General features: G+C 41.4%; 1 protein-coding gene across 2 annotated transcripts; it reads left to right on the forward strand.

Annotated features, from left to right (window-relative positions):
- The first annotated feature begins 279 nt into the window (after positions 1–279).
- LOC148068821 (interleukin-1 receptor-like 2) lies at positions 280–23,751 on the forward strand. Of its 2 annotated transcripts, none has more exons than XM_087803671.1 (12): positions 280–621; positions 6,357–6,434; positions 7,648–7,900; positions 10,463–10,655; positions 10,815–10,986; positions 12,214–12,276; positions 13,693–13,828; positions 20,072–20,226; positions 20,900–21,043; positions 21,228–21,395; positions 21,992–22,203; positions 22,495–23,751. In XM_087803671.1, exons 2-12 carry the CDS (start codon positions 6,359–6,361, stop codon positions 22,786–22,788), a joined length of 1,866 nt encoding a protein of 621 aa, XP_087659797.1. In that variant the 5' UTR covers positions 280–621; positions 6,357–6,358; the 3' UTR covers positions 22,789–23,751. The 2 variants fall into 2 exon arrangements, with proteins under 2 accessions (XP_087659797.1, XP_087659798.1); XM_087803672.1 differs by lacking the exon at positions 280–621 and adding an exon at positions 2,983–3,051.
- The last annotated feature ends 63 nt before the right edge of the window (positions 23,752–23,814 follow it).

The following is a 23,814-nucleotide window of genomic DNA, read 5'->3' on the forward strand; positions in this document are numbered from 1 at the left end:
GTGACACTGTTATCCGGCTAGGAGTAATATGACCAAATAAGGAAGTAGTGCGCTATGCGTTCCGTTTGTAGCTGTCGAGACAGGTGACACACAAGCACAGACACACACACACGCACGCGCGCGCAAACACAGACACACAAGTCATTTATATTTGTAATAATCTCAAACATGTATATTGTATAAAACGGGAAAAAAAATCGATTGATCAGAAAATAAACAAACACGAGGTAATGTATATGTTATTTTATGTCCTACCACAAGAGGTCGCTGTAGTACAGTCGGCTCATCTCCGCCGATATCGGAAATTGCGCTTTAATGGATTTTCTTTCTATAACAGTTGACTTGAATATACATCCACGATGTGAGTCTAAATGACTGAAGGCTTGAGCCACACGGAGAGGCGGACACCATGGTGTCTCCTCCCGGTGATTGCGCAACACTTGGACGCACGCTGCTCCTGAACAGATCCCTGGAAGGATGTCGCAACATTCACAACATAGATGAGGAAGTCAGAGCTGCGCACTTCGAACTCCCGCTCACTGTGTTTTTTACACAGCATAAGATGTTTTCGGGAGACTGACACGTGACCCGGGTGGAGACCAGTCCGTGATCCACAGACTGGTAAGACATGTTTTGAAATAAAAATACAAATATGACGTTTAAAGAACCATGCCAGCAGGAGTCGTTTCTTCTGTGTGTGCCATTGAGCAGTGTTCCTGTGCACTGATTTAAATGATTTCGATGTTGAACGATTCTGAGGTTCACCCATTCGGGCGTTCCTTGCTTTTGGCGTTGGCTGTGGCCCACAGCAGCCTGTCCAGCACTATAAATACTATCAATAAAGTTGCTAAACTTCTCACACGCTCTCCCTCTGCGAACGCTACACTACGATAGTGGAGAGTGTGTAACTGATTGAATACATCATCATGAAAATAAGTCTTAAATATACTGTAAGTATATGTAAAATAAATATTTATTTCATGTTACTAACTATCACAAATTATAGTTTGCAAATAATCCATAACATTTTTTGTTTTACTTTTACTTTGTAAAAGAATATGATGATGACAGCAAGTTTCTGTTTCTTTGGATCAATGACTTTCCTCAAAAGGGCCTATTTCACTAGTCTAGAGGCAAGTTTGTAGCTGCGACTAGAGTCTCCATTGGTCGCGGCGTCGTATGTGCGATGTCTCGATGAACGCAAGTCAAGTCACCTCGAAGTTGCAGGAAAACATTGGAGACTATTTGGAGACGTTTTCAGGTTTCTTTCAGGCCTTGGAGACATCTTAATTAGATTGCGGAGATTTTGCAGAGACTTCATTTGCGCTTGACCGGGGAGTGCTGTCAACGACCTCTCTGCGACCTTCTTGAGACCAAGAAGTGTGGAGTGAGGAGACGTTGCGCAACAGATCAGTCAAAGTGACTCGGAGACAAGTGTCCACTGGCAAGATACAACTCTAACCGCTGATGTGTTGTCATCGGTTTCTCTGGGATGCATGGTGTTGTCATGCTAGTGAGATCTGGTTTCTAATTACCACCTGCTGACCCATAGTGCAAATTGCTGCTAAGGAATGCACATTTTTTTAAAAACATGCAGTGAACTAAATGTGAGTGCAGTCCTGATTAATTGTTTTCCCCAAACAATGGATAGAGCCATTCTTCTGATAAATGCAGACTGTATGCAGGTTTTTTTTATTACGCCTTAATTTGGTTTCACTAACTCGTTAAAATATTTTAACATTATAACTTTCTAACATGGAAAAATGGTTATAATCATCTTTCCTCGTTGTATCCAATTAATTTTGAGAAAAGGAGAAAGAAATAAGTCAAGTTTTGTCTTTGTGGTAGATATAACAAATAGATTCAGATGGCTAATAGGGATGACTAAGAACCTTGTGTCTGACCAGTTTGTGTTTGATGAATTTCTTACTTGAAGCAAAAGTGTTCTCCTCAATAGGTATCTCACCCCCTTGTACCTAAAGGGCAACTAATGTGTTGATTTAAGTGTCTCTTAAATAGATGATGGACCTCTATTTTACTCATCAGTTTGTGTCTGTCTGTACAAAACTCTCTGTTAATTGAAATATTTACAAAAAAAAATATGTTTAATTCCAGCCCAGTGACAACACTTGGTTTTTCTAGAGATTAAATCTTTTAACTATAACCACACCCACTCTGCTGGGATTGGTCATCGAAGAGCTTCGAGGTTTGTCCAAGCGTGTCATAAATTCTCTACCTCCAAGGAACTTGTTGTATAAACAAAGTGGGGCGTGATTACAGCTGGCTTGAGGAATGAAGCACATTGTTATGTAATAATGGCCTTTACTCTCGTAACCTCTTGCTTGTCTAGATTTCAGATGGGGGAGAACTTTATACATTAATATTTTTAAAACATCGTCATGATGAGGGACTTACTGCATCTTAGAGAGGAAGACTTCAACATTTTAAATATGACTGAGTCAGTAGAGTTACATTAGTTGCCCTTTAACCACAAGGTATTTGGTGTCAAGATCATGCACTCACTCAAGGTCATATTGATACATTATACATTTGTACATCAAGATTAAATCATTTCCTTTTTACATTCACTACATAACAATACATGGAATGTTGGATTTACAAAATAAAAATACATTGAGAAAACTATACAATAAACAATAAACAACCCATGAGCTTAAATGAAACTCTTTTTACCTGCATATTAATTAATTCAAATGAAAATAATCATTTACTTTTTAACCGTTTACAAACTTTTCTCGGCTACTTTAAAGTAAGAAAAAAGGGAAACATCTCCCTTAATTAGGGTTGAATGAAAGCACATTTTTTTAATGCATTTATTGATTTGTGGATGAACTTTTGATTGAGACTACCTAACTAACTAGTCCGACTTGCTTCCTGCTTTTGGCTTCGAAGCTGTTTGTGTGTTATAGAGGGGAGGAAGGAAAGTCATGTTCAAACAATGATGAGGGTTTATTCAGGACTCCCAGGGCAGAGGTGTCTGTCCATCTGGTAGCTTCAGTTTTCTTACTTTCCTGCGGGAAAAGCCAGAAGGTGAGTCACTTAATGTACCCTTCTTAAAGCTCTTGGAAGAAAACCTTCATCTTATGCAGACACAGTTAATCTTTAATTTCCTGAAACCAATCAAATCTTTTTATTTTTTTTTCTATCTGTGAGGCTGTTTTAAGCAATGAGTTCTGGGCAATCATTCTTATAATAATAAAATTCTGTTTGCCAGCAAAGCCATTATGCTTTCATAAAACTGATAATAACAAAAAGGGTCTTGGAAAAAAATGTAGATATGTGTTATTGAAATTTGTAGCTATTATATATTTAAACTTGATGTAAGACTGTCTTCTCTTCTTAAAGATTGGGATACATTAGAAGGATTGGGTCATTGTCCTTTAGTGTAGCATCCCATTCTGTTCCTGGAACTTTTGGAGTTTTCTGCAGACCTGCTTTCCTTATGTTTGCCGATCATTTCAATTCTGCATTTTTATAGAAGGTCACATTTGAAACTTTTTCAACCCAGCTTAGTTTGTTTCACTTTCTTCTGGGAAGTTTTGAAATGTTGGTGCAGAATGATTAGAACTTGTTGTTTTTGGGAGGTTCTTCAAAAGTCAACAAGTTTAACTGATAAGATGGTCCTGTTTTCATGAAGGATCTCTAAAATGTGTCACAAAGTACAAAACATGACAAAGTTACGTCAACTTGATTTTAGCCAACTTGAATATAATCTTTACGATTGGGGAAAATGATCCTAAAAAGATATAAAAAATGACCTTTACTTAAACAATATGAACATCCCTGTTAAAGCTAACATGGATATAACACCATCAGTAATTTGTAGTTCCATGTTTTTTTTGGCTTCGTACTGGCCTCCTCCCAAATGACTTAGTAAATGATATTGGTCCCCACTTTGCACTCAGCTAATAGTGTGGAGTATGTCTGTGTAAAATGTATCTGATTTTATATTTTGGTTGATTAAAGTTCACAGGCTACAACGACTACTTTAGTTTACCATTTATCATGTTCTCTTGCCACATGAATGTTGGCACAACCTTGGACTTCTCCCTCAAAAAACAGACGGAAAAATATCGGCTGAGTGAGCAGCAAGTTTGTGGCAGGAACATCCGATAACCACTTAGACAAAGCAAACAGAAATAAAAGTATGTGTGTCCATTGAGTCATTTATTCAGAGTTAAAATCAACATAAAGTCCGTTCAGACACCTTGATAACAAGAAGTTATGGTATGATCGTACATAAGTTAATTAATACTTCTAAATTATTTTTATGTATATGTGTGTTTTTTTGTCTATATGTGCCTTGTGATTCACTAGCTACCTGTATTTGTTGTAATTTGTTTGTAAGCTTCACAGTTGTTCACGGAGTAAATATGCATACTGTAAAATGGCCCCAGGAGGGTGAAAAAAATAATCTCATCACTCTAGAGCCAAAGACTCATGGAAATACAAAAATGTTGCTGCAGCACCCATCACACACATAATCAATCCGTCATTGAGTGAGAGTGTTGTTCCATCTGCTTTTAAAACTGCTTTAAAACTTAATTGTAACACCCATTTTCAAATCAGGAAACAGAATATATGAAGAACTACAGACCCCTCAGCATATTCCCAGCTGTCTATAAAGTCATTGAAAAGGCTGTAGCTGAACAGTTGATTGAGCTCCTTGATAACGGAAACATGTTGTATCCTATGCAATTCAGCTTCCGGTCAAAACATTCCACTGACAAGGCATGTTGTTCCTTATTGAGGTCATCAAAGCCAGGTTAGACAAGGAAGGGTTAGTGGGGGCCGTGTTCCTCGATCTTCGTGAGGCATTCGACACCGTCAACCACACAGTGCTGCTGAAAAAACATATTCATTTCAACATACTTGAAAAACATGGTGCAGCCATCTTTTTTAATGTAACTGTACATTGTCCTTTTAAATAAACTGAAACTGAGGGACAAGACGGCTAACTAACTCAATAACTAGACACTGATGCCTGGGAGTAAGTTACTCTCACAGGCGGGAAGCCATGCACTCTCAGTTACAATCTCAGTAAAAAACGGTGGGAGTTTAATTGCCAACTCGCTACTGCCACTTCTACTGGGTGCTGCACTTGCTCTCCCCATCGTGCCTGTGCCTGTGACTGGCACCCCTAACCACAACTGAACCCCTGCTGATCAATGTGGTCACTCTCAGAAAACAGAAAACCCCTGCTGGCTATAACTCACAGTTCATCAGAAAGACTGGCCTACATTAAACCAAAAAAAAAATTAAATAATTATCATCACAAAGAAGAAGATCAGAAAACTGGGGAGCAATTCATGACTGCATCTATGGTTTCAACATTATTGTTTGCTACACACACTCCTTTTTCCTTCCGTTTGGCAGAATTGTTTCTAAATTAGTCAGACACTATTTACGGTCGTCCAACAGATTCAGATTTTCTTTCTTGTGATTACAGAGAGCAGCTCTGATTAAAACTGGACTTTAGAACTCCAAGTACTTTGCTTGGCATATGTTGTCTGGTGATTAGTTTTTGTTTATTTAGTTGTAACAAGCAAACAAGCAGGTTTTGTTTATAAATATAATGTAGTTGTCCTGAAAATCTCACATCTTGATGCAAGCTTCAACACATAGAGGCTCAAAATATATAACATTTGGCTGCAAAAACTACATTCCTACCACATACTCTTTCTGTTTATTAATTTAAAGTTACTGTCCTTTAAAGAATATTTAATTTATGTTCGGTTGAATGTCTTGACACATACTGAGACTGTGGAATGGCTCTATAACTGGGATGTTGTTTGAGCTAATATCAATGGTTAATATTTCATTTGGAGCTGTTTATATATAGCATAAAGGCAAACAACAAGATAACATGGAATCATATTTCATTTTCATTTTAACAGCCAAAAGGATTTTGTGGCTACCATTGTTTTCTTTCCTGTAGTGTGGTTGAGGTTGCCAAACCCTGCCTTAGAGTTTTCCACTTCCTGACGCTGCCACCATGGATGCATCACTTTAGGGGTTGAACTGGTGATAAGTAATGCCTTGTTTTTTCCAGCCATAATGCCAAAGAGTTAAAACTTGTCCACCAGTCTTACAAGCACACGCACTCTCACTCACTGGCAACGACCAATTGAGACACTCCAGCGGTGGAGCTGGAATTCCAGGCATGATTCCAAGTGTTACGTGTCTTTTTTTCAGAGAAATAGCCGAGGAAAAAAAGGAATAGAGGGCGTTGACTAATATAAGGCCCATTTTAAAATCTTCACATTATTGAAGCCAGTTGAAGCATGAACTGCCCTTTAACCTCTACGTTTGCATTCTGATTTTTTTGTTTTCAGTCATGGGCTCAAATCTGACCATTGGATCTTGGCTGCTCTTCTTAAGCCTCTTCCTGATCTGTTCAGGATCTAACCATGGTGAGTATTAATTAAAACCATTAGGTGGTTAAAATAAAATGTGCTGTACTTGTGCATTAGGCTTAGAGTTGGAAAATTAAATGAAATAAAGTTGTTAATTAAATTGCTTCATTTTTCATTAAAGTGATCATTTATACACTGTTTTACATATAGTTATCAAAATAGTTATAGTTAGGCTGCCTGGTCATAGCATAGCATCATAAACCTGTCGTCTTTGACTATTCCATGTAAGCGTCATGGCTGAAATATTATGTTTTAATTAACAAATTCTCTGAATTTCAACATTTAAATGTTGTGTCATTTTATTGTTTCAATAGTTTTGCCTTTTGTAATTAATTTATAATGAGACAGATTAACCGGGTGACAATCTAAATTATATTAAACAATCAATAGATATGGATTATTTTTAAATAATTTCCCCCTACTGGCGTGGGGAATTTACTATATAGTTTAGCCAGAACTCCCCAGATTAAAGTGTTATTAAATGATTGGCTAGATTTATGCAAAAAGGACCAAAGTTTATGATATTGAAAAAAAAAAAAAATAAATACAGAGTATTTAATGGGTAAATATAAGTGTGAGAAAGGACAGGTGTGGCGTGTGGTTTTAGAATGAGTCAAATTGCACATGACACATGGCAACCCTGCAATCCCATTGTCAATACATGCTTGTTTGCGTGTGACAAGGTGCAGTTAAAGTTTTTGTTTCTTCCAGTGCAAATATTGTTAATTTATTTGTAATGAGTAATAACAAAGTTTGCGTAGGGATATAAATAGAACACATTGTAATAACAAATTAATTCAGAGCATGCAAATCTTAAACCCGTTACCTCCTAAGTGATCTATCTTAATTGAATGTTGATGCACAAAGTAATGGCTGATAAGGGCGTTAAAATCACAATAATGATTAACGTGTTAGGCTATGTAACAAATTAATTATTTATAGCACCTATTACCACAAAAACTAACATTGTTCCAGCTGTACTAAACACGTACCAAATGAAAATGACTTACTTACTTACTTAATAAAACGTTACTCCCAACAATGGTTACCAGTGGTGAAACAGTCCCTGGAAAAGTTGGAATATACTGTACCTTCTAAAAAGCAACAGTGTTTTTTTAACACACGCTCACACACAGACAGACAGAGAGAATATTTTGATATTCTTAGACGCTGCTCATTTATTAACTTAATTTAAACTATGTTTTCTCAGAGAACTGCATCGACTATGAGGTACAGTTTGAGAGGGTGTTCGCTGTCCCTGGAGAGACAGTGATGCTGAACAGCACTCTGGTGGCTCCTGACGTCTTCAACTTCACCTCAACCCCCTACAACATATCCTGGTATGACTTGAAGACCACCAAAGAGCTACACAATGAGACCGGTCGGACCCTTGTGTGGGGACACACCTTGTGGTTTCTGAACGTGAAGATGGAGGACGCAGGGGAATATGCGACTATTGTAAGGTATGATTAGAACACATATAAACACCACTATTAGCATTGTTTTAAACATTTTAAACGCAAATATTCCGTGACGTCAGACAGAGACTGACAGACAATCAAGGGGAACAGAGAGCAGGTGAGACTAAGACATGTTTGACACAAATCAGGGCAATCAGGTCAGAAGCACAAGAGGAAGGGATCAGGGCTTCACAATAAAACCGGGAAGTATGATAAGAGACCACATAAATGACAGGAAGGTTGCATTTGTTATTATTGTATGATGGAATTCAATCATTTTTATATTAAATGGTTGTTGTCCTTTTTAAATAATTCAAATCATTTTTTAATTGATTTTATTTAAAAATTCAATTCAATATACTTTATTGATGGGGCTGTATGGACACTGGTAACTAGGGTTGGGTACCATAGCCAGTTTCCAAAATAGTTTTAGTGAAGTTAGAATCTGCTCTTGAATAAGGAAAATGGGTAAACTGTGTTAGAAACGTTATTTTTCTTTTTGGCGTCAGAGGACCCGGAAGCAGAAACAGTCAAACACACAGGAGTAAATCCAAAAGCTCCTTAAGATGAGGGAAAACACCGCCAGAAATCAAAATCAGCCATGCACCTGACTCCTGCTGAAAGATAACAAAAAGCAAAACAGGAAGTTATCTCAACAAGATAAAACATACAGCAGGGTTTGAATTTAACCGCGGCAACCAGGGCACTTGCCAAGGGAAGGGGGAAAAAAAGGAAAGGCAAGGAATTGTTGGGAAAAAATGTAGCAAAATACACAACTTTCTTAGGCAAGTTTATTTTATTATTTAAATTTAAATTTTTTATAATACATTTTTGTTATAAATGAATAATTACTAGCAGTAGAAGCACAAGATGTTAATGAATATCTGATATTCTAAAATGAAAAATATGTCAAACCTGAGTGCATTATTTAAAAATGTTATTGCATCATTTGTTGTAAGTCAAATAAATGACTTATTATATTTTGAAATTGTCATTTTACTTTCTTGTTGTTTTCAATAGGTGTTTAAAAGAGCATGATATATATATATACACACACACACACATTTGCTTTGGTGCCCCTACTTTGAAAGAAATGTTTGCCTTGGTGCCCTTCGAACTTTCCTTGGTGCCCTAAAATTTATGCTCTTCTTTAAGGCAGCACTTGCCTTGACGTTAAAAAGTTTTAATACGAAGCCTGATACAGTACAAGATTCATGACGGTTCCCTGGTTTATCGGGGTGCTCTCTATAAAAGTATCTCAGGAGTGAAGGGTCAAGGATGAGGCTGTGTGAGATCCATGACCTCTCCTCAGGTCCATATTCCTCCCAGTCCACAAGGTATTGGTATCCGCCACCTCGGCGTCGGACAGCCAGGATCATGTGCTCTCTGTACACATGGTGATTTTCGACAACAAGAGGAGGAGGTGGAGGTTCGGCTTCGGGTCCTGGAAACATACAGGTCAGAGGACTGCCTTAAGGAGGGAGAGCCTTGGCCATTTCATGACACCAAAACTACTGTATGAGGAAGACCAAAGTGCGATTAACTCCAGGGTGGCAGGTTACCTTGTTGTTGTGTCCCCATTGCAGAACTTGAGCCCTCAAAGTGTTGGGAACAAATAGTCGGTCAGGAGGTCCAGAGCTCGGCCCTGGATGCGTCTGAAAAGCCTGGAGAACAACCCTTTCAATGTCCTAATGTCCAATGCTGCCCAGGCGTAGCACCTCTCTGGAAGGATGGTGTCATCTACTGGCTCTTCCTGGGGTTGGCCGAATTGCCTGGAAAAGGCATCCCGGCTTGACATTCTTGCTGCCAGGACGATAGGTCAGAGAAAAGTTAAACCGTCCCAGAAACAGGGCCCAACGGGTCTGGCAAGAGTTTAACCTGTTAGCCTCGCTTAGATAAATCAGTTCTTTTGATGCGCTTGTACCGTGAAGGGAGTTTCAAGCCAGTGCCTCAACTCCTGCAGCGCAGCCACCACCGCCAGGAGTTCCCAATTTCCAATATCAGTTCCTCTCAGCCGGAGACAGCTTCCCGTAAAAGAGTGCATAGGGGTGTACCTTGTTGAACTTAGGAGAATACTGGGAGAGCACCACAATTACTGTTGCACTCAGACGTTTATCTGGCATCATGACATACTGTAATTGGAGCAGCTGAACAAGCATGTGTTTTATCAAATGTGTAATACAGGCTGTGTGGTAAAGGCTCCTCTCTCAGACACTTGGATCTGACCATCAGAGCATGACATCATTCTTGCTGCAATCCTTTGACATTAGAACATAGGTGGTGGCCCGTGAGATGTAATTTGCACTTTTTGAAACCCCAGATGTTGAAACAAAGGTTGAAAATCCAACCTTTATATATACAAATTACAGAATTATAACAAATGATTTAATTCAATTATTCAAAAATATGCTTGTGCTCAATTGTTCAATATTCTGTTTCTACTGATATACTTCCATAATATAACTTCCAAAATACCACTATGTGATAGAAAAGAGCAAATAAAGAATGGCTGACACGTCTTTAATATTTGGTATAATCCATCCAGTTTGTTTGTGTTATTTGCAGGACCCCCAGAGGCTGTTTCAGACAGGTCATCAAGATGGTTGTGGAGCAGCCGACTGCAGGAAATTGTGAGCGACCTCAGAAGGCTCATCAGACCCTCACAAGTGGAGAGACAGCCTCTCTTTCCTGCCCACTGAAAGACTACATCAAAATCTTAGACCAGTACAACATAAGTTCGACCATCACATGGTTCAGAGTGAGTTCAGTTGAATTCACTAGAATTGTTTCTATAATAATGAACCAATGCAAATACAGATGTGGAAGTTCTCAGAATAAACAAGTTAAAGGAAACACAAATAAATGTTTCACGTTAAATAAAAAGTCCTGAGCAGATGAAGGTATGACTGTCTTTCAGGGCTGTGATTTCATCAAGGATGGGGCTGACCGGCACAGCTACTGGAACAGGTTCAAACTAAAGATTGATGGCGTAGAACCCATAGACGATGGCTCCTACACCTGCACTCTCAGCTTCAGCCTAGGTGGGGTCGATCGATCTGTGTCGGAGACCATTGAAGCATGGGTCAAAGGTCAGGCACACAACATCAGTGGAAAAGCTTCTCTTATACTGTGTTAGGTATCCAAGCTGTACGGTAGTGGTGGGTTGATGTGATTTTTTTGAAAAAGCTGACGAGGTATTATGATACAGTGTCTTCATAAGTAGATGTCTCTGCTTTATAATCCTTGGCTCGGATGGACTAATTCAATGAAACCTCACATCATTTTCAAACTTTGAGTGCCAAAATAAAGACACTGTATTGTGAAACCTCATGAGCTGTTTCATGAGACCTCATCAACCCATCACTACTGTGTGGTATGGATCAAAGTAATGACTGAATTATACTAGTCCAAAAGTTTGTTTCTAAACAATAATTGTTGTGCAATAGATAAAAGCTACTGTAGAGGGAAAGTTGTTCTGTTGGGTTTCTCAACTAATAACTTAGGTCAACTAAAGTTACTATTGTTTAAACTTTTAAATTATATGAGTTCATTTTTTCCAAGGTCAGAATAAAGAAACAAATTGTACTGAGACATGTGTGTAAGTGTAAATTCACAGATTATGTTTGTAAAGTTACTGCAAAATCGCATAATTCATTTTCTTTTTTTTTTCTCCATAATAAAGAGTGTGTGATAGTGAGCCTCTCCTAAAATAACTAAATCAGCTGTTCTTCCCCTAACTTACTATTATTATGTTATTATACTTTTTCAGGTCTATTTTTGTTTCACTGCCTCACACTTTGAAAACCTGTCGCACAGATCAGTTCAATATATAAATAAAAAGTAAAATGAAATGTGTATAAAAAACATGGCACCTTCAAGCTCAAATATAATTTGTGTTTTGCTCATTTTGTCCACCTTATAGGCTCAATTTAAATACTTTTAAGTTTAAAACCTCCATCTGTCAGAATGTTTTTTTTTGTTTAACCGTCTCAATATTTAAACATCAGGATTAACAGGAAAATGTTCTTTTTTTTGCGCCCTGATGGGCCCACGCCTGGTAATTGAAAAACACTGCTTCAAATAGTTGTGACGATATTGAACCTAACCCATCCTTATAAAAATCGAAACTACATATGATTATATATGCTGATGCAATTGATTATATAACTCTTCAACTGAAAAGTTGAAACACATTTTTGTTATTCACACTGACCATGAGAAAGGATTGTACCTCATCAAACTAGGACGATAGAATGGGTTTCATTAAAATATTTAGTTATCTCAGGTCTTACTCTCACTCTTTGATGTGTTCACAGAGGAATATTCTTTGGCACCACAAGTATCCGAGCCGGCAGAAGAAATCCATAAAGCGTCTTTAGGTGAGTCTTTTTCATCCTGAACAGCAACAACCAGATTTTACTTTTACAAAATGTCTGGAATAGACCTGATACAGAATATTAACCCTTTTAAGACCATTATATTGAACAATACCATCAAGAACAACATTAAATATAATCAGAATCAGAAATATTTATTGCCATTATTAGTGGAGAGGGTCCACTAATTAAGAATTTTCTTTGGTCAATTGTGCAACATCAAACATTAAGCTATAAACATAATGCAATAACATTCACAATTTAGCTATTTACAAAGTGCAGTGGAGACAATTAAAACAGGTTTGTATTCATGAGTCTTATTGCAGAGGGGAAGAAGGAATTGTTGTAGCGGGAGGTTCTGGTCCTGATGGAACGCAGTCTCCTGCCTGATGGCAGAGGTGTGAAGAGTCAGTGACCAGGATGAGGAGGGTCGGCTGTGATCTGACCTGCACGTCGCCGGGTCCTGGAGACACACAGGTCTTGAAGAGATGGTAGTTTACAGCCGATCACCTTCTCAGCTGTGTGTACAATGTGCTGCAGTCTGGCTTTGTCCCTAGTGGTGGCGCTGACGTACCACAAGGAGATAGATAAGGTGAGGATCAACTCATGGCAGACGGTGTTTCTTCAGCTGCCGCACGAAGAACGTCCTCTGCTGGGCCTTCTTAGTGAGGGAGCTGATGGTCTGCTCCCACTTGAGGTCCTACAAGATTGTGGTGCCAAGGAAGCGGAAGGAGTCCACGATGGAGGAGGGGGTGGAGGAGTCAGCGAGGGTGAGGGACCGATGGTGGGGGCTGTGACTTTCCTGAAGTCGACGATCATCTCCACGGTTTTCTGGGCGTTCAGCTCCAGGTTGATTAGTTGAGCAGACTGATGTGGATGTGCAGCTGTTGATGTACAGGGAGAAGAGCCAAGGGGAAAGTAAACAACCTTGACGGGATCCAGTGTTGAGGGTTGTAAAATCAGGTTCTTTGTCTGAGTGAAGGAAATTCGTCTTGGATGAGAAAAGAACAGTCTGGAGTCTGGAATCAGCAAAATATATGTGTGTTGATGAAAAGGCAGATTACAAGAATCTCTGGTACATCAATCGTAGCTTCGGACACATCTACTAAGACAAGCCACGCAGATGTCTCTCCTGCAGAAGTGCTGTTTTCAAGGTCAGGTTCAAACATAGTTCAGATCGTACCATATCCCACGTGAAACCTAACATTGTAACTTAATTGTATATCAAGACGTCATTAAGCGAAGGCTCACAGAGTACACGTTATCTGGAAAGGAACATTACATTCCATTTACAATTACATTTGAGATGCAACTGGCCGTGAATTTAAAGCTACTGATGTCAAAGTCAAACTTCATCATTATTTCCCTCTTTGCTCTGCCTGAATGGCGGTCATGTTTCTTGTTTCCCATTGTCCTCAGGATCCAACTTCACAAAGAAGTGTCTTGTGTTTGTCCCGAGTGTTGGGAAACCAATTGTGAACCTTTACTGGCTCGCCAGAAACGGCTATATTTTGAGCTTGGAGCCTTCCGACCGAGTCTACACCTCTGCACAACGGTGACTGTTTATTTTGTTGAGTTATTTTAATATATATATATTTTTTCATTTATTGCTGAAATATTTTTTTTTATTTGGTCCTCACATTTATTGCACTGGAAAAGTACATGTTAAAAACAATTACATATTTAGTGTTTTGGCAGATTTCCTTCATATATTGATATTGATTTTTTTGAAGATATCAGAAATAAATACAATAAATTATAAATGATTATATGAACCACTTTTTGAAGCTTATAATGTGATGCATTGAACTACAAACATAACATATATTAAAACATATTTTTGCTTGTATTTGACTTTTAATTTTGAAACCATTTTACCATAATTTTAATGCAACTACTTTCGCTCTCTTTTTACAATAATCAAATAACCTTTTGCACTTTTTGTTTCAAGTTGAAATAAAACGAAAGTTACATATGTAACTACGGTTCTATGAGTCCCGGATGACCGCCAGAGGCGGTGCTTCAAGCACTGAATGTATCCATCTTGCGCATGCGCAGTTCGAGTTTAATACCAACAAAGTCACCTGTGACCCCTGATGACCCGGAAGGGTATATCTTCCGGTGACATCAGAGGATCTGTTCCTGCAGAATCTTCTCGCGAAATCACAAGGATTCTGAGTGACAGAACGCTCTGGCGGTCATCCGGGACTCATAGAACCGTAGTTACATATGTAACTTTCGTTCTATTTCGTCCCTACTGACCGCAAGAGGCGGTGCTTCAAGCACTGGATGACCCATAACAACAAGGTCACAAAGAATCCTAGTACATACACCTCATTGAGGGGAAGCAACAGAGTCGGGCAACCGGACCACACCTCATGGATGAGGAGTGGCGACGTTCACCCGATAGAACCTGAAAAAAGTGCTTGGTGAGGCCCATGATGCTGCCTCACAGATGTCCCCTAGGGGTACCCCGCGTAGGGCTGCCCATGACATAGACATCGCTCTGGGAGAGTGGCACCTCACCCCGAATGGCAGGGGGTGACCACTTCCTTTATATGCGTGGGTAAACACATCCACGATCCAGTGAGAGTCGCTGTTTGGAAAGAGCACAGCCTTTCCTAGGGCCACCATAGCAAATGAAGAGCTGGTCCGACCGTCTTATACTTGCGGTTGCAGCTACATAGGTTCTAAGGGCCCGCACAGGGCACAGCAGTCCAAACGCGTCTTCCCCTTCCGGGGGAATAAGTTGTGCCACTTGAATGGGACGGTTGAGGTTTGATAATGACAGAACCTTTGGGAGAAAAGCCATATTTGGCCAGAGGGTAACCCCTGAGCAGTCTGAGCTCCACCGCAGACATGACTCACTCACAGAGAGGGCATGTAGTTCCCCAATACGCTTCGCTGAAGCAATGGCAAGGAGAAAAGCAGTCTTAGCAGAAACCCACTTCAGCTCTGCCTGAGCCAGAGGTTCAAAGGGAGGCAGACACAAAGCGTCGAGCACCAGGTGCAAATCCACGCTGTGTGCGTGGGGGGCGTAATCGCCACGCGCCCTTTAGAAAGGGGGACACTAGTCTGTGGGACCCCACTGTGTTATCATCTACCCGAACATGTCGAGAGGAAATGGCTGCCGCGTATACTCTCAGTGTAGCAGGAGACCGGCCACTGTCCAATAGTGACTGGAGGAAATCCAGAATCTTTTGGACTGAACAGTGCACAGGGTCCTCACCCCTGTCTGAACACCATGCAGCTAACAGTTGCCATCTATTTGAATACTGCAGCCGTGTAGAAGGCGCCCTGGCGTTTAGTATAGTGTCGCAGACAGCATCTGAACACTGCGTCAGAAGCGGGTTGGGCCCTGCAGCGGCCAGACCCAGGTTGCAGGTGAAGAGGGTCGGGACGCCAAATCTAGCCCTCTAGCTGAGACAGGAGATCCTTCCTGTCGGGGAGGCGCCATGGTGAGCTGCGGCAGAGCCTGCGCAGCAGTGGAAACCATGTTCTCCCTGGCCAGAAGGGGGCTACCAACAGCAGCCTGTGACCCTGATGGAGGACCCCCTGTAGTGTTAAGAATATCAGAGGACTGCTTTCCTCTTTCAGGTAGAACCAGAGGGGGCAATGGGTCGACTGCTCTGTGGCAAACAGATCTACCTGTGCTCTGCCGAAGATGTCCCGGATATTGAGCACCACCTCTGGATGAAGCCGCCACTCCAATGGAGGCTTGCCTCGGGAGAGCAGGTCTGCGACCTGACTCTGGTCCCCGGGCAAAAAACATTGCTCTCAGGCTGGACAGGCGTGGAGCCGCCCACAGTAGGAGGTCCCGGGATGCTTGCAACAGCTGTGCAGACCTGGTGCCCCTCCTGGTGGTTTATATGCGATACGGTCGACACATGTATGACCGCACAAGCACATGTTGCCCTCTCGGTAAGGGAAGAAAGTACTGCAGGGCCATATACATAGCTCGTAGCTCTAGTACATTTGATGTGCTCCGAGCAATCTCGAGCAGACCACAGCCCCTGGGCTGTATGGTTTGCCAAACTGCACTCCACCCTGAGGGGAGGCGTCTGTTGTGATGGCCTCTCGACGGAATGCAACCGAACCCATCTGCACGCCTTGGAGGAGAAAGGTCTCTCTCCACGGAGCCAGAGCAAGGAGGCAACGGTGTGACACCTTGAGTCTCCTGTGCCGGTGCCACCTGGCATCCAGGTGAAAGTTGTTCAGCCACCTCTGAAGGGGGCGTAGCAACAACAGCCCCAAAGGGACCACGGTGGCGGCAGCCGTCAGTTTGCCTAGGAGTCGCAGAAACTCCACGTAATGCAGCCACATGCCCCTGCGGAAGAGGGAAGGAGGCGGAGGATGTCGTCCACCCGCTGTGGTGAAGGGCAGGCTTTCATTGAGACTGTATCGAGTGTCATCCCGAGAAAAAATGTGCTCTGCTAGACTAGGCAACTCCTTGAAGAGTTGACCCTGAGAGCTAGTCGAGACACGTGGGAAAGAAGGCTTGTGGTGTCCAGGGTCACCCGAGACCGGGACAGAGCACAGATAAGCCAATCGTCTAGGTAGGGCAGAATCTTCATGCCCTGCGACTGCAGGGGCGAGAGGGTTGCCATCACAACCCTGGTAAGGAACCCGCGGCGAAAGGGAGAGGCCGAACGGGAGCACCCTGAACTGAAAATGACGTCCCTGAAAGGCGAACCTCAGGGACCGTCTGTGGTGTTGTGCTATGGGCACATGAAGTAAGCGTCCTTCAGGTCTACTGAACTAAGCCACTCCTCTCTGGAAACAGCTCGCAGAACCTCTGCAGGGCTGAGCATGTGGAATTTCAAGACCTTCAGGAACTTGTTGAGTCCCCTCAAGTTGAGGATAGGACGGAGTCCGCCATCTTTCTTGTTACCAGAAAGTAAGTCGAGTAGACCCCTCCTGGTTGTAACAGGGGATCTATCTGCTCGATTGCACCCTTGTCCAGGAGGACAGACACCTCCTGGTTGAGGGTTCGGGCTCTGCCGGGTCGCGTATGATGGTCATCTTGACCAGGCCAACGGTTGGGGGCCGGCGTCGGAACTGAAGTTGTACCCATTGGTCAACTGCTGAGCAGGCTGTGGACCTGTTGAGTTTGTCTGGCTTGGACAGTTCTCTCAAGTGCCTCTAGCGCGGCAGGTCCAAAGAGTTCCCCCCGGTTCCACTGGAACACTGCGGAGGGTTCTCCCGCATGCCTATGCAAATTATGGACGAAGCATCCAGTGCAGTCTCCTGTAGGGATGCTGATAAAGCAAGCACCAGGTGGGGCATAGAGTTACCTATGTGTCGCATTCGTGCCGCTGCCTCATAGGCTTTGGAGAGCAGCTATTGTCGGCTCAACCGCTGGTATGCGGCCCAATCCAAACTTGGGTGCATGCTGCCTGGCTGCCCGGCTCCGGCCGTCTGAAGTTGCACGAGAGAAGGCTCTGCAACTCCCTCAAATATTCGTCAGATGGAGGCACAGTAAAGTTGGCGGGAGCTGATCCGCGCCTGAAGAGTACTGGCCGAAGCTGGCTGAGCCTGCGGTATATCTAACTGCAGGCGAGCCAGGGCCGTACGAATGACAGCCCCGTTGAGCCGTCTTCAGAACCAGCAGTAGAACTGTGGGCTGAAATACGGGAACCTGCCACGGAGACGTGGGAGGCTACATGCCGTGGCACCACCTCCTCTCCATATTCGGCGAAGTCAGTGGCTGAAGCTGCCATGGGGATTACATCTTCCTCCGGTACCAAGATGGCTGGAGGAGGAGCAGGATCACCCAATTCTCTTTCCCCGGGCATGAAGCTGCAGTTCATACAGGGATCTTCTGACAGACCTTCCCTCAGATGCTCGAGAGCTCAGGCTGCAGGGAAGCCAACAGACTGAGCAAGAGTGGCCGCCAAGCATGTTAGCAACGAGCAAAAGGCCACACAGAGAAAAAACAACAAACGCTGGGAGCGGGACCGAAAACACAGCCTTCACCAACTAGTGTTACACATATGAGATAGAATTATCACAAACGCTGGGAGCGGGAGCGAAAACAGCCTTCACCAACGAGTGTCACACATATGAGATAGAAGTATCACAGATGCTGGGAGAGGAAGCGAACACGCAGTCGTCACCAACAAGTGTTACACATATGAGATAGAATTATCACAAACGCTGGGAGAGGAAGCGAATACGCAGTCGTCACCAACAAGTGTTACACATATGAGATAGAAGTATCACAGATGCTGGGAGAGGAAGCGCATACGCAGTCGTCACCAACAAGTATAAAATAATCTACTTCAGTAGCTGAAAAAACAGCAATATAAATGTCGGGAGAGGGAGCGAAAACACTGCCGTCACCAAGAGAAATCAAAATACAACCAAAAGCGATTACAACAGGTTGTACCGATATATAAATATTTAGTGTACAATGTTGGGAGAGGGAGCGAAAACACTGCCGTAGAAGAAATCAAAAGTACAACCAAAGTGAGTACAACAGGTTGTACTGGTATTCATTGAATATAAATATAGAGTACGATGTCGGGAGAGGGAGCGAGTACACTTCCGTTCACCGAAATAATCAAAATACAGCCAAAAGCGAGTACAACAGGTTGTACTTATATTCAATGATATATAAATATTTAGTGTACAATGTTGGGAGAGGGAGCGAAAACACTGCCGTCACCAAGAAATCAAAAGTACAACCAAAGTGAGTACAACAGGTTGTACTGGCATTCATTGAATATAAATATAGAGTACGATGTCGGGAGAGGGAGCGAGTACACTTCCGTTCACAGAAATAATCAAAATACAGCCAAAAGCGAGTACAACAGGTTGTACTTATATTCAATGATATATAAATATAGAGTACAATGCCGGAGAGGGAGCGAGTACGCCCCCGTTCACCGAAATAAATCAAAATACAACCAAAGCGAGAACAACAGGTTGTACTGATATTCTATGATATATAAATATAGAGTACAATGTCGGGAGAGGGAGCGAATACACTTCCGTTCACCGAAATAAATCAATACAACCAAAAGCGAGCACAACAGGTTGTACTTATATTCAATGATATATAAATATAGAGTAGAATGTCGGGAGAGGGAGCGAGTACGCTTCCGTTCACCGAAATAAATCAAAATACAACCAAAAGCGAGCACAACAGGTTGTACTGATATTCAATGATATATAAATATAGAGTACAATGTCGGGAGAGGGAGCGAGTACGCTTCCTTTCACCGAAATAAATCAAATACAGCCAAAGCGAGTACAACAGGTTGTACTGATATTCAACGATAAGAAAATTGGTACTCAGCTAAACGATGACGATCTCCGGAAGTGTCCACGGCAAGCCGCTACAACTTCTCCGCGTCAAAAGTTTGTTGCAGTCTCTGGAGGGCGAAAGTTTCGCAGCTCCGACAGAAGTCGCGTGACTACCGGCAACGAAAGAGCTAGTCCTTGAGCTAGCTCGGTGACATGCTACTTGCGCAGCGAGAAGATGAAAAGGAACAGATCCTCTGATGTCACCGGAAGATATACCCTTCCGGGTCATCAGGGGTCACAGGTGACTTTGTTGGTATTACACTCGAACTGCGCATGCGCGAGATGGATACATTCAGTGCAAGCGCTATATAAATAAATATTACTTACTTACTTACTTACTCTGGCGGTCAGTAGGGACGAAATAGAACAATTTTTCATGAATCTATTAAAACAAGTATCTCCTGTATATACTTTGAGCTTGTCTTGTCATTGTTTTTGAACCCTTACTTAACAAAATGATCCAATAAAACTTTGTGTTGGTCTTGAACAGAGATTGGAATCAAGAATCTCCAATTAAAGGAGTTTGGTTCGAGAAGTACCTGTTGTTTGGTGAGCTGAGGGAGGAGGACTTTAACACCAACTATACCTGTCAAGCCTACGGCCCTGGGGATTTTTCTGAAAACCACTTCACTCTTCTGCCAAAAGGTCAGTCTTACAAGTTTTACTCTTTACCCTTAATATGGAGCTCAGATATCACACTTAAAAACATTCCCTTTCATCAGCATCATCATCAGAGGTGCAGAGACAACAGCCTCGTGTTTAGTGCCGTCAAAAGATTCAAGAAAATAGATAACAGACTTGACTGATATAATTGAACTCATTAATATATTATTAATAGTTGAGTTATTTCTTAAAATAGCTGAGTTTTTATTTTATGCTGTATTTTAAACTAGTCCCAAGTGTTGCTGCAACCTTTAGTTTCCATGAGAAGGACTGAATATTACTGTTCTTTTGTCTTATTCATTAAAAAACAAAACAGCAGGTCTATATAAAGTGATTTAAGTGCACATGAAAAACAAATATTATACTATTCTTCAGACCAATCAATGTCCACTTTAGGGTGACTGGCCATTGTTTTCACACCTACATCTCAAGCACTAGAAGCCCAACCCAAAAATGATTTTACAAAACGATTTTACAAACAGAAGTAACAGCAATTGTTATAGTAAAAAGAAGGCATGATATGGTTATGGCTGTCGTCACATGGCATAATTTGATAACCTTGTTTACAATTTAATATTTACACTGTTAGAAACTGTAGATTGTTGGCTTTAATCGATTAAATGTAAATCCACGACTATGTTCTGTTTACCCACAGATCCCTCCATCTTAGTTCCCATTGGATCCCTGATGGCCGCAGTGACGCTTCTCTTCATCAACACTGTGGTTTTCTACTACATCTTCAGGATTGACATAGTGCTGTGGTTCAGACAATCTTTCCCAATTGTCTACGGGAACACAGGTGACGTTACACACATTGTCAAAGTAAATCAAATGAGATTCACCGCTATAAATGTCGGTGGTCCAGGCAATAAAATCGAAAGTTAAAATCATCAGTAATACTAGTCAATCAATAATCAAGTTCCTTGTAATAATCCCTGATCGAGCAAGTTCTACACTAACGGGGTGACTTCTTTATTGTGCAGATTCTGATGGGAAGTTATACGATGCGTACGTGGCCTACCCTCATCCGGGCACAGCAGGGTTCAGACAGGAAGTGGAAACATTTGCGGTTGACACTTTAACTCAAGTGTTGGAGAAATCTTATGGTTACAAGCTTTTCATCTCAGGGCGAGACTGTCTGCCTGGATATGGTAAGTTTTCTTTAGTAAAGCTGTGTTTATTGTGGCCTGAGAAATCTACTTGGAATTATGACTCAGATGAGTAAAACACAGCGTAGTCCACAGAATATGGATCTGAAAATAAAAATGTGACGCTTCAAACGCCTTTTAAAGCTCCCAGAATGAGAAATATGAAAACAGACACAATGTTTTGCACATGCAGACCCTTAAGGGAATTCAATTTCCATCTTGTTACCATGGAAGAAGCCAGAAACACACAACAGTCACAGATTGGTTTAAGATTCATGACTCATGTAGTAGAACCTTCTAGCTAACATTTTAACAATGTTCTTAGTTTACATGCCAGGAGAGTCTGCGACACAACAAAATCTTTCTTTAGTTTAGTTTACAAATGTACATGAAGAAAACAGCAAAAACAAAGAATGTATGGCAATATTAAAGAATCTCCAGATTGGACCTCAACATGAAGTCACATATTGTAACTCAACCTTTATCTGAATCAACTTGCATGGGTAACTCTTTTGTTATTAAATGGAAAAGAAGCTCGCTATGGTGTGATATAAAATATTCAACACGTTATTTGTTAAACTGACTTTACTTCGCTTCAGCCGTGGCTGACTCGGTGGATGAGAACATCCGGGCGAGCCGCCGACTTCTTCTTCTCTACGACTCTTCAACCTTCCCTGGTAACCACAACATCTCCAAGAGCGGTCATGATGTTGGTGATTGCCTGGAGGAGGATGGAGTAAAGTCTGACCGGAGGCAGCAGCTGGAGTGTGTGCTGGCCATGCACCGTGCCTTGATGGAGTGTTCTCTGAAGGTGAGGAAGTGATGACCCAAATAAATTGAAGATAGAAATATACTCAATATTAAATATAAATGTATGTAAATTCATGATTTTAAAGATCACAAACTTGGAACATGCTCACATGACGCATAAAATCCTGACATGACGTTAATAAATGATCATATGTTAATGACATATAATGACCACACAAATTAACTAATAATTGTTGTACCCATGAAGTGGGATTGTTTATAAAATGTACAGATCTACTGAAACAGATGTAAAGTACAAGAAGAGACTGAAAAAAACCGTACTGATTTGCAGGTGGTTCTGCTGGAATTGGAGGAAATTCCAGCTCCGCAGCTAGCCCTCCTCCCCGAGTCCATCCGTCACTTGAGAAAGAAGCAGGGAGCTGTGTGTCTGTGGAAGACCAGGAAGACCAGGCACAGATGGAGGATGTGTGCCAGGTCACAAGATGAAGAGAAAGTAAGACAAGACTCAGAGACTCCCTTGTCCCTCTTTCCATCGCCCAGGTTTTGGAAGGAAATCAGGTATCACATGCCAGTGAGGAGCAAGCGAGCGGTGTCCCCAGAGAAGACTGGACTCTTGAAATTGTGATGGAACCCAAATCACTTGAAGCAAAGACAATCCTAGCTGTCAAAAAGACAGTGTCTCATTATTGTCCATGTGGACATGATGACCTCGCTGACCCGTCAAATTTGTAAATACTTCTTTAGAATCTTGAATGGATGAAACAGTTTTTCGGAAATTATATTATATAGGATTAGCAAAATAATTGCTGAGCTCAGATAAGAATCTAGCAGGGTTGTCTGACACTGACCAATCACAACAAAGGACACATGTTTGGAACAAGGACCTGGTCTAATGAGAGCAAATCGGTGATTTGCTACTTCTAACATTGCTTAGAATCATCTATTTTTTTTAAATATATGTTTTATTAACAAGAAAATAGACATGAAATCATACATACATTTGCATTTTTTAGAAGAGTATGTGTATTGAAGAATAGCTGACCCTAAATTCCTTCTGTTATATTTGGCATTACTTTTTCTAATCATGAAGCCAGGCATTTGGACAACAGCTGTACATCTACATTTGGAAGTGACAGAGGCCTGTAAGATCCACAAAGTGTTGGATCCTTTCCATCATAAGGAGAACTAATATAGCAGCTTGTGTCGAGCTGGGTGGTAAAAAGCCATTCTCTAAAGGTTGATTAAACAAATCCTTCAGTGCCAGCAGAATTATTAAATTGCAAAGCTTTAATTGACTAGTTTACCTCTTAAAGAGTAATCAGACTATTCAATTCAGCAGAGCATACAGATGTGATCGTAGAGTTATTTAAATGTTCAAGGAAGTCATTCAGCAGAGTTGAGTCGGAAGGAAAATCTGATTGTACAAATTAAAAAAAATGATTTTAATGTGTGATTAATGTCTTCAAAATCATAAATATTGGAATTTGGATTATCGTTTATTTCAGTTTCAGAATAGTATGTATGTTGTAAATTGTCATTTTTATGTACAATTTGTTTTCCAAACAAGATAAAGGCTCTTTTTGTGTCAGTTTCTGGTTTTATTTTCTGCAAAATTCTGCAAAAGTCTTTCAGTACTTGACTCACAGCTATA

The sequence above is a fragment of the Callionymus lyra genome, chromosome 12, assembly GCF_982586985.1.
Source record: "Callionymus lyra chromosome 12, fCalLyr1.hap1.1, whole genome shotgun sequence".
Lineage (NCBI taxonomy): Eukaryota > Metazoa > Chordata > Actinopteri > Syngnathiformes > Callionymidae > Callionymus > Callionymus lyra.

Excerpts from the sequence above, each read along its gene's own strand:
- LOC148068821 (XM_087803671.1), top strand. The coding sequence starts at position 6,359 with ATGGGCTCAAATCTGACCATTGGATCTTGGCTGCTCTTCTTAAGCCTC. Across the intron at positions 10,987-12,213 it reads CATTGAAGCATGGGTCAAAG|AGGAATATTCTTTGGCACCA; the intron begins GTCAGGCACACA and ends ATGTGTTCACAG. Across the intron at positions 21,044-21,227 it reads AATTGTCTACGGGAACACAG|ATTCTGATGGGAAGTTATAC; the intron begins GTGACGTTACAC and ends TTTATTGTGCAG.